This window comes from Lactuca serriola, chromosome 2, assembly GCF_051521515.1.
Source record: "Lactuca serriola cultivar US96UC23 chromosome 2, Lser_US96UC23_V15, whole genome shotgun sequence".
Classification (NCBI taxonomy): Eukaryota; Viridiplantae; Streptophyta; class Magnoliopsida; order Asterales; family Asteraceae; genus Lactuca; species Lactuca serriola.
The window spans coordinates 36,220,077-36,231,389 of NC_136409.1; the positions used below are offsets into that span (position 1 = coordinate 36,220,077).

The 11,313-nt window shown below is 38.8% G+C and overlaps 1 protein-coding gene and 1 non-coding gene across 2 annotated transcripts; one reads left to right on the forward strand and one right to left on the reverse strand.

Annotated features, from left to right (window-relative positions):
- Window positions 1-586: 586 nt before the first annotated feature.
- LOC145091156 (small nucleolar RNA R71) lies at window positions 587-693 on the reverse strand. The gene has a single exon (XR_013702043.1). It is a non-coding gene; the product is annotated as a small nucleolar RNA R71 (small nucleolar RNA).
- Window positions 694-1,911: 1,218 nt separating this feature from the next.
- LOC145089162 (uncharacterized) lies at window positions 1,912-2,370 on the forward strand. Its single transcript, XM_079027640.1, has one exon. The coding sequence runs from the start codon at window positions 1,912-1,914 to the stop codon at window positions 2,368-2,370; it is 459 nt and encodes a 152-aa protein (XP_078883766.1).
- Window positions 2,371-11,313: the final 8,943 nt, after the last annotated feature.

Below are 11,313 nucleotides of genomic sequence, written 5' to 3' on the forward strand. Positions count from 1 at the left end.
GAATAATAAGAAGCCGCCTTTACAAGAACCGAAATCAGCCTTTTCAAGGAAGTCAGGAAAGAAAACTGAAGAATTGAGTTCAGCCTTAAAGAGCAAGTTTGAAGTCTTCGATCAAATTCCTAATCCACACGAGTCCGAGTACGAATCAGAAACAAAATTTGGACTTTATATGAGTGAACCCGAGAATGAGCCGGAGAACGAAATGGTGAACATTGATGAGATGGCCATGGGGGACTACAAAAAGTGCATCCGAGATAATGTGGGGCCGGGTTTAGTACACCCTACAATTCCTGCCAATGCCACATTTGAGTTAAAGGGACACATCCTTACTACACTTAAGGATATTCCATTCTATGGAAAAGATCACGAGGATGCTTTCAAACATTTAGATGAAGTGAATGACATTGTTCATTACATTAATGTTCCAAATGTTGAGAAAAATATTATCTTGCTGAGGATGCTACCAGTTACTTTCAAAGGAGCCGCAAAAGACTGGTTGAAGGCACTTCCACCTGGCACAATAAATACTTGGGCTCAAATGCGTGAGCAGTTTTTAGATCAGTTTTGCCCACCATCCAAGATAGCTAAACTCAAGAAGGCGATAGCCAACTTTGAGCAACAACCAGGAGAGTCATTATACGAGGCATGGGAGCATTACAAGGGCTTGTTAAGGAATTGTCCTCATCACCACCTCAACATCCAACAAGAAGTATCTATATTTTACGATGGAGTAAATGTCATGACACGTCAACTTCTTGATTCGCAAGGACGACTTACAAAGAAAAATCCAAATCAAATCAAGGTGTTGGTTGAAGAGTTTGCAAAGCACTCTCGTGAGTATCATAACCCAAGACGTGATGGAAAAAAAGGCAGTGGAGGTGCACAAACTTAAGACATGGCTGCTGTGATGGCAATGCTTAACACTATGGATAGGAGATTGACCCAAATGGACCAATCAATTCATGTAATTCGAGTTGGTTGCGAGAGATGTAGTGGCCCACATTTGACAAAAGATTGCAATATAGATGAATATGGAAAATGAGCGTTGCTCAAGTTTGCTATTCATGTGGGGAGAAATACGATGAAGATTGGAGAAAACCAAAGAAGGAGTGGCTGCCTTACGATGAATACAAGAAGCAAAAAGAAGAGAAATTTAGGCAAACTGGCCGAGGCTTCTACCAAAGAAAGCAACCACCAGATGAGAAGAAAGTTGATCTAGAGACCATGTTAATGAAGTTTATGGAAGCTTCAGAAAAAAGGCATGATGCTATTGATACTACAATGGAGGATCAAAGAACTATGATGAAGAATCATCATGCTATGATGATTGACCAATAATCATTATTAAAAAGTCAACAAGCTTCCATCAATAACCATGAAGTTCAACTTAGTCAACTTACTACTTTTGTAAATAAAATATTGTCTCCACAAATTCTTGAAAAGAAGACCCAATCTCATGTCATGGCCATTGATACTGAAGAAGAGGCGATTTTTGAATTCCTAGAAGCTTTAGAAGTGGAGCCAAAGCCATCTGAACCAAAGCCTAAGAAGACAAAACTCGAAAAACAAGAATCTGTTGGAATACCCAGTTCACGTCGTGAGCCCGCTATGCTCACGTCGCGGGCTCGGTCTGAACAAAAGAATTTCGTGTCTGTTCTAGCTTATAACCTGCCTTTACCATTTTCATCTCGCGCACATCTTAGTCCACTGAAAAGGGAACATCTGGAGTTTATTCAACAAATAAAGGGTATTTCTATTAATACTCCTTTAATTGATTCACTTGCAAAAGTTCCAGAATATGCGAAGTTCCTCTAAGACTTAATAGACACTCGCCAAGAATTAAGGAAGAATTGCAAGGTCATTCTAAGTGAACAAAGCTCAAGGGTTGTATTGGGAGAGATACCTAAAAAGATGGGAGATCCTGGACGCCTCACTCTTCCATGTGAGTTTGGAAATAATTTGAAGACATATCCTTTAGCCAGTTCTGGGGCTAGCATGAATTTGATGCCATTTTCATTCTATCAAAAATTAAATATTCAGAAGATGAAGGCTATGAAGATGACAATCCACATGGCAAACCGTTCAGTGACTCACCCAAGAGGCATAGTAGAAGACATCCTTGTAAAAATTGGGAAATTCGTTTTCCTAGTTGACTTTGTAGTGATTGACATGAAAGAGGATGTGAATGTCCCTATCATTCTTGGTTGCCCTTTACTAAATACTGCTAGGGCTCTTGTCGATATTCGAGAATCCAAGCTCACGTTGAGGGTTGGTGATGAAGAAGAAACTTTTGGACTACAAGATGGTTTCCAAGGATATGATGTCCAAGGAGAAGTGTTCAATATTGAAGATGATAATGAGCTTGCATAATTGGAGAAACTTATGGAAGAAGAAATTAAAACAATTCAGCAAATCAAGCACACCAAGCCAAGAGCTTCTGTTCCACTTGTATTCGAGGTGTTTGCTTATAAAACACCAACATCTTGCGTGAGTAAGGAAAGTGATGATATGTCTAGTGATGAATAGGAGGTTACATCAAAGGTGACTCGCCCAGTGGTGAAGGTGGAGGAGGATATTATGAAGCTTAAAAATGATGAAAAATTGAAGACTCAAGGGATCAAACGCAAGCTCGATGGAAATGAAGTCAAGACTAAAAAGGAGAATTCTAAAAAGGCATATATTCGTCGAGTCCAAGCTTACAAGAGGCGTTTCAAGGAGAAGAAGATCCTGATGGTGGACTCTTCTGGAAAATCAACATAAGAGACATGGAGTCCAGCTCACGACTCCTCAAAAGAAGCGCTTCTCGGGAGGCAACCCAAGTTTCGTTTGCATCTTCTTTCTTTTCTTTTTGCATTTTTAGTTTTTTAGGAAATCGATCATATCATACAAATCACTATATTCATAATTACACACTAAGTGTGAGGTCCCTAAAAATTAAGTGGTAATAATTAATAATCAAGTTAATAGACAAATTTGAAATTAGTAAAAAAATTTACAGGATTCACGACATGAGTTCAAGATGTAACGGACAATATATCATTAATCCATAATCAGCCCATTTTCTATTAAATTAAATGGCCCATTATTTTTAGTCTAGTCCAATTTTGGTATAGATTGAATAGCCCAGTTTTTAAGCCCAGACTGATTCATGACGTGAACCTTTTAGGATTCACGACGTGAATCCTGAAATACTTGGGACCACAGATTAAAGAACACAATACCCTCTTTGACCAAAACATTTCTTTATTCCCACGAAGTGAAAGAGGCGACTGGTCCCCCCTTGTTCGATTTCGGCCGACACACGTTATTTAATCCTCTTGTGCTTACGTAATTCTTCATCCTAGGTAATTTAATCTTCTTCACATTGTTTATTGTTGACTTAGTTGCTAGATTTAGGGGTTAGGGTTTGCATTTCACTTGAATCTTAAAAATGGTTACCCTGTATATGTGAAGTTGTTGTTGCATGTGCTTGTAATTAGTTTGAAATGACCTTAGGAGTGAACCCCATTGACATTGTTGACCTGATTTGAGTCCCGATCTGTCCGATTCCGATTTCTGCTTACGAACTCACGACGTGAATCCTGGATATTTACACTTTTAAATTATGTTTAATGCTAATCTTTTGGGATGTCTTTGTTGGTTTGTTTTTTTTTGTTTATTTTTACACGTATGGCTCCCAGAAGAGAAGTTCCAACCGGGGTTGCTAGTCTCCACCCATTTTACGTCTTTCCAACGAATATGTCACGTGATGTTTATACGCGTTGGAAAAATCGGTTGGGGGTGGCTTTACAACCGGGAGATTGCAGTCGCACCCACCATCAATTGGACACGGTTGAGAGAAGTTGGATTCATGGATAGGCTGTCCCCGTTTTTGACCAAAATATTTATTGGAAATGGCTATTCGTTCACTTGCTCGGGATGGCTCAACGTTTTTCGCATCCAAGAGCGAGTATATAAGGAGTTTTGTGTTGAGTTTTTCTCAACGATGACATTCCAAGAGAATGTCCAAGACCCCCATTATCAACAAGCTTTGGTATTCTGTCTCGGGGTGAGTATCGGGAATGCAGCCTCATGGAATTTTCTTGGAGGGTGGGGATATATAATCACCAAGAAGCTATGACTCCCTAGTTTGGCATGTTTTTGATGGATGCTGCTAGAGGGTATGAGGATGATGTCACTGGGTTTGATTTTTGGCATAATATTGCCTCCGGAATATTCAATTCCGGAGTATCCCCCGAGAGCAGCATTCGATCTCCTATCCACCGAGTACTACACCGATTTATCACTTTCCCCATTAATCACAGAAGGCATGGGGACAAGGTGACAAAGAAAAATTTATTCTTTTTATGGTGCAATTTTGAATCCGGGAGTGTGTTGCAACATTCCCTATTTTTTGGCACGCTTTCTGGCTGACTCTGCTGCCAGTTCTCGCTCTGGGAGCCTTTTTGTGGAGGGCAATTCATTACCCGTTTGGCCCGATCGTATGGGTTGCTTGTTCCCGGTATCACTCGCTCCATGACTTGCATGGATGAACATGAGTTTAGTATGGGTTATTTGGAGACCATGTGGGTGGTCAAAAATTATGGAACTCACTGGGGTATTTTGGGGTCGGATGATGAGGATGGTGGTGAGCAGTAGGGTGATCAACCCACACCACAACCAAGGTCGAGGAGAAGAAATGTGAGAGGACGAGGGGAAAGAGGATAGCATGTTCGCCAATCAACACCCATGGTAGCATCACACTTTGGGGATGATATGACAGGGTATTTTGACCAGCTTTACTTGAGCATGAACTGGATTGGTGGGACAATGGAGAATTTGATGCAACATTTCCATGTGGAGCAGCCTCCTCATTTAGGGTATCATTACCCAATTTTCCCTAGGGTGAGTGAGTATCAAGGCCAAGGAGGAGATGGGATAGGCACTAGTAGAGCTCGGGATGAAGAGGAAGATGATTGATCGCTAGTTTGGTTTTATTTATTTTAGTTTTTAGTTTCTAGTTTATTTGTTTTTAGTTGTTTGGTTTGAACACTTTGTACGGATTGTTGAACAATTATTAGTTTATTATTATGTTACTTTTATTTTCTTTTGGTTGTTTTATTAGAGCTTGCTAAGGAGTCTTGGGAAGGGAGTAAAGTCGAGTCAACAGTCGTGATCGTCTAGTCAAGGGTCATTACAAGTCTAGAGTTAAGAGTCAAGACCCACAATTAAATATAAGTGTGGGGTGAGTCGAGAGAGAGGATGAGATTAGCAAGGAATCATATAAATTCTACATTCAGCAGTGTGTTTATCAATTTAGAAATTGGAATGGGATGCCAAAAGAAATAAGAAGAATGGGCATTCTCATTTTTCAATCGCCCGGTTTTCATGACGTGAGCATACAGTATTTATGTCGTGAGTTGAGTTATTATAGATTTCAGATTCTGCATTCCTGCGACCTCACGCCGTGAGCCTATATAACTCACGTCGTGAGTTTCCCATTTTCACTATATTTGGGGTTTTTATCACGTGCATGCTAGCTGTTTCTTCTACTATACAAAGTGGCATATGCTTTCCCACATTATTCTATACATTTTGAAGACTTACACCATTCTTATGGGAGATTGAAGTTTTGATTCATTGCTTTTTCGCTTGTTGGCTCAGTTACATAATTCGAGAGTTCAGGTCCAAGTTCCTATTTAGATGAAGTTCCATATTCAAGATGCACATGTCAACTACACGTTTGGAGTTCGATCTTGCCACTTCTATCCTAGGGGAGTCTGTTCATTTTTCTCCCTTTTATTGCTTTTAATTTATTTTATGCATACAATGAGGGCGTTGTATATAATAAGTGAGGGGTAGGGGGTAGAAAAAGTAAAAAATAAATTGCTAGAAATTTTAGGAAATTAAATTTTTTTTAATAGGTTTGAAATAATAATCTAATATTAGTTCTAGTAATAATAATTTAAATTCAGTTGCTAGTGTTGCATTGGGATGATCTGATGAGAGCTCAAATGTTTAGCTAAGTCCATACACGTTATAATGCATTTCTGGCCTCCTTTATTCTAGTGAAATCATGGGACAAAAACACAACCTCGCTTAGTTTGAGGGATGCAATATGTTTAGCAGCCTAAAACTGAAATGTATCCAGGAAAGCTTAGGTAGTCATTGCACGTAGACTAATACCTTAACCAATAAGGGTTGAAGTAAAGCGCCCCTGCTTAAGCATGTAGGTTTTTGAGTAATATATATATATATATATATATATATATATATATATATATATATATATACATATATATATAAAGTGAGTACATGTAAAAAAAAGAGAGAGAGAAATTACCAAAAGTAAAGAAATTGAAGAATTTTGGAGCATAAAAGTAACAAAGTATGAAGATCAAAGATCAAAAATTCTGAACTCTCAAATGTTGAAGATACGAAAGTTACACAAAAAGGTGGTCAATTCAAAGAAATCAATGATCAAATATCAAAGAAAATAAGAATTCAAGAGCTCCAAGTTGTGGTATCTTCTAAAAGTTGTAACTCTCTATTTTATGTATGCTTGGGTGGCTTTACAAAAATACCTTAAGGTTAGAAAGCTTTCTGAGGATGGATTCAGAGGGTTGCATAAAATGAGCGTTGTTCAAAAGAAGTGGGCGAGTGTTTATGAGGATTGTGAGTATTTAGAATTGAGGGGGGTTACTTAGGAAAAAATTTAGACACAAATGCATGCGTTGAGGTCTTAGCATAATGGTTGAGCTTGAGTTGGATTGTTCTATGTGATATTGATGATGAATGTTTGATTTAATAATTAGGCTTGCTTGAGGGCAAGCAAAGAACAAGTGTGGGGTATTTTGATATTGCCATAGTTATACATATTCTTAGGCAATATTTATTTATGTTTTTATTAATATTTTGGTTATTTGCATAGAATTATGACACTTATAAGGATAAATTGTAATTTGCAGCCAAAGTAAGACATTTTCGATGTAAGGGACGAGAATTGATAGTATTTGGAACTTTGGAGGTTCGAAGGGAAGAAGGATAAAAAATTCCACCAAAAAGACGTGCTCACGATGTGAGTAACTTGATGCTCATGACGTGAAACGATTGTTCCAGAAGATTTGCATCCGGGTGGAAGAGTCCTTGTCGAATACGAAAAGATCGCATTCACGAAGTGAATCATTATGGTTCACATCGTGAACTCGGGAGATCAGAAAACTATAAATTCCCTTGCCCAGTACGACTTGGGGAGTTTTTGGCTGATTGGAAGGTTACCTGAAGATGATTTTGAGCAACAGAAGAGTTCTGGAAAAGGCTTTCAACATCAAAAGGAGTAAAGGTTCATAATTAGTTAATTAGTTTGAAAGTTATGAACATATTTGATAATTTGATTTGTTTTTGCTTACTTGTTACTATGAGTAGCTGAATCTAGCAGCTCTTGTCTAGATAGATGAAGTTTGTGAATTATGTTTTAGCTTAATGAATATTGAATTTGATTAGTTGGTAAATTGCTTGTGTTTGATTATCATTACCTAGCATGTTATTTTAGTTTCTTAGTTGCTTAAATTCATGTTCTGTGTAGCTTAATAACCATTAAATTACATGAACTTGAAACCTAGTGATTTAGTGAACATTGAATTGCTAGAGCTTGGATCGACCAAAATCTTAGATAAGTGGTAAAAGTAACTAATTTAGCTGTGCTAGAAGACATAATTTATGACCATAATTGTGTTTGCTTAGATAAATCTTACATAGCTTACCTATAATTAATAAATAATTTTGTGTTTTGCTAATGTGTGACCATACAAGGTAGTTCATGAATTGGTAAAAAGATTAGTAAATTTGGACTTGAATTGCTAATTACATAATAATTGGTGACCAACTTTGATAATCCATAATTATTAGCTAAACATAAATAAAGAAGTGTATTCAAACTAGACAGGAGTGTTTTTAATTAACTAATTGAATTATGTGATTTAAGTTCGTCAGGTCTTGCAAAATCAGATAAAACCCCCTCTTTTCTCTAAAATTAGGTCAATTTAATAGTAGATAAATGAGCATGATTCGTAACAACCTATGTATAGGCGAATGGAGGTGGCGGAAATTCAAGCCAAATGAGCAAGGAGAAATTTGATTCGTAACAACCTATGTATAGGCTACAAATGCTTACCCCTAAATTATCTTCAATCCCATGTGGGGTGAACCTAATTTTGTTCACCTCCATATCTATTAGGGTTTGTGGAATATTCCAACAAGCTAACTTTTAATAAATTAATATTCAACCCCTTAAATTAGTTAATTCCCAATTAACTTAGAAATTGTTTATGATTAATTTATCAAAACACGGTAAATCAATAAACTAAATCTTATCCTTCATTCCCTTTCTTTAAATTCCTCAAATGGGTCAAGAGGGAAACCAAAAAGCACAACATGTTATTATTAGAAAAATTATCAATAGTTAATGACGACACTCTTTCCAAAAGTCTCCTACTTGGACAAGTCATCAACTATACGAGGTCTAATACTTCTCAAAATAATCCACAGAGGGTTAGCCATCAATGCAATTGTCGAAATCTAATCTAATCAAGATTCAACCCTTAGATAAGTGATAAACTATTCATTTGTTCTAGATATTTGTATGAACCTGAAGCATGGAGAAAGATCAATCTTAGTGTTCAAAGTTATGTTTCTCGCTACAGATTTGCGACGAGGGTCTCATAGATATCGCTTCTCCTATTAGGATAAAAGGAACAAATAAACTTTGACAACATAGTTTTTGGCTACTTACCATGTCACACATGGACATACCCTTTATTACTACTAGTTAAGAATAGTTATAGCGGGCCATAGGTCCACGCCAGACGGAGACACCTCAGAGCCAACACATGATTCTGGACGAGAGCGATCTCGTGCCAGCCAAGAGACTACGTCCACGTGAGTAGTCTTCCTGGCAAATCCCCATCGTGGAATCCAACGGGAGAATCTCCTAGCGACAAAACAATGTTAGCCAAAAACCTTAGTGGCACACGCACCGCCAATGTAACGACGTGAAAATTTAAAACAATTTTTCTTTCTCTCTTTTTTTTAAAAGGCATACTCTTCATAACATCTCGTATAAAAATCTCTTTTATTGAATTACAAAGAACAACTCCATTAAAAATAATCTAGGATCCTCAAAAACATAACTCTTCCTCTGGTGTGTACAATCGAGCCGGTGCCGTCTCGTGATCCTGAGAAAACCTGAAACACATAGCACAAAACACTATAAGCACGAAGCTTAGTGAGTTCCCCAAATACCACATATAACACATAGTAGCCACTCAAGGCTATACCTCTGTGGGCCCTATGGCCCTAACTCTGTGGACCCTCTAGTCCTAACTCTGTGGACCTTCTGGTCCTAACTCTATAAACTCTGGAATACCCACAACATAAATCATAGAGAAATAATGTAGTGCAACACATCACATAAATAGCATACAAGATACTCTGTCACATAACTTTGGTTACCACTCAAGGTAAAGTATAGTGAGGAGACTCGCCTCGGATGTCTCTGGTAATCTCGCATGCGTATACACTGATCTAGCCTCTGCCTAAACACATAAACAATTATCTCAATCAATAACGGCTCTCCAAGCTAGACTAATCCCTTCCATGTCCTCTAAGAAGGCTAAAAGACCATTTTACCCTTCAAATGGTCCACATGACCAATGGTTGACCAAACCCTAAAAGTCAACAAAAGTCAACTCAAGTCAACGGTCAACTCTGACCAGACTCGTCGAGTACACAAGGGTGACTCGGCAAGTCCATGCGTATCTTCTGACTCTTCCAAGGCCTCACTCGACTCGTCGAGTGAACCTTCCACTCGACGGGTTTCCACTATATTCGTATCGCGGGGCAACCCGACTCGACTCGTCGAGTCTCCCCATGGACTCGACGAGTTACTCCCATGTCAACACAGATCTGACCTTCTGAGGTCATATCTGTTCCTCTAATCCATAGATCCGGCTTCCCTACGACCAATAACCATGTAAAGGTCGAGGCTTGACATACATGCAAAGCTCACAAGGCTTTCCTTGGAGAAATGGCTCCAAGAATGGAATCAAAGTCTCATTATCTCAATGAACCAACATAAAGCATACAAAATAAGACCCTATGGACCTCTATGGGACCAGATCTAGGATATCTCACACAAAGGGACCCTATATACTCATCACTACAAGCCATAGGAAGGTGTGGAAAACCCTATAATCACCAATCTCACTCAAAACAGAAAAGGGAATTCGATTTGATACCACTACAATGAAGATATGAGCTCAGGAACTCTGATTCAACAACTCCCTTGCCCTCCCTTTGCTAGAAATGACTTCTCCCTTGCAAAATCACACCAAAAATGCTTAAAATGGCTTTATCTCTCTCACTCTTCGCTCCAGCTCTCTAGGGTATCTCTCTCTGGACTGGTAGCCACACAAGAGGGCTATAAGGTCCTTTAAATAGGTCTCAAACCCGGACAATTAGGGTTTTCCTTAACAACACTGACTCGGCAAGTCCAGATACCCGACTCGTCAAGTCCCTTCATTAAATAGGTCACCAAGTCGCGATCCTAATCAACGAGTTGAGGCATCAACTCACCGAGTCTCTTCATATCCCATAATAAAAATACTCAAATTTCCATGCCTGGATATCCGGATGTTACAATTCTCCCCCACTTGAATTAGATTTCGCCCTCGAAATCACTCCTTAGCCACTTATAGACTGAAATTATCAACCCGAAGGGCACTACCGAAATGATCTTCATACTACACCGATATCTTTCTCTGTGGACACTCGAAGCCAAGTAGAACTTCCAAAAACAGAGTTTAAACCAACCCTCTTTCGGTGCTAAAATACTTCTTCCCAATGCCCGTAACTCTAGTGGCCTGACACCCCGCCAAACTACCGACTCGAGCGATCACCATGATATTCGGTCCTCGAATATCAACCCTAATTACTCACTGGCTCTCTGATTCTTGTAGGACCACATCCAACCACCCAAAGGCACCGCCGAAAGGATCTCATGCCAAACCAAAATCTTCTTCCATGGACAATTGAAATCACACACGAATCTCCCAAATCCAGAACTAATCCAACTCTTCGGCCTCAAAATGCTCTTTCCCAATATCTGGAAACTCTAGTGGCCTAACTCGCCGCCATACCACCTACTCAAGTGATCACCATGATATTCTCTCCTCGAATGTCAACCCTGATAACCCACTGATCCTCTGATTCTTACAAGACCGAATCCAACAATCGGATACCGCTCACTCATACCAACATGCTAAAAGATCTGAATCA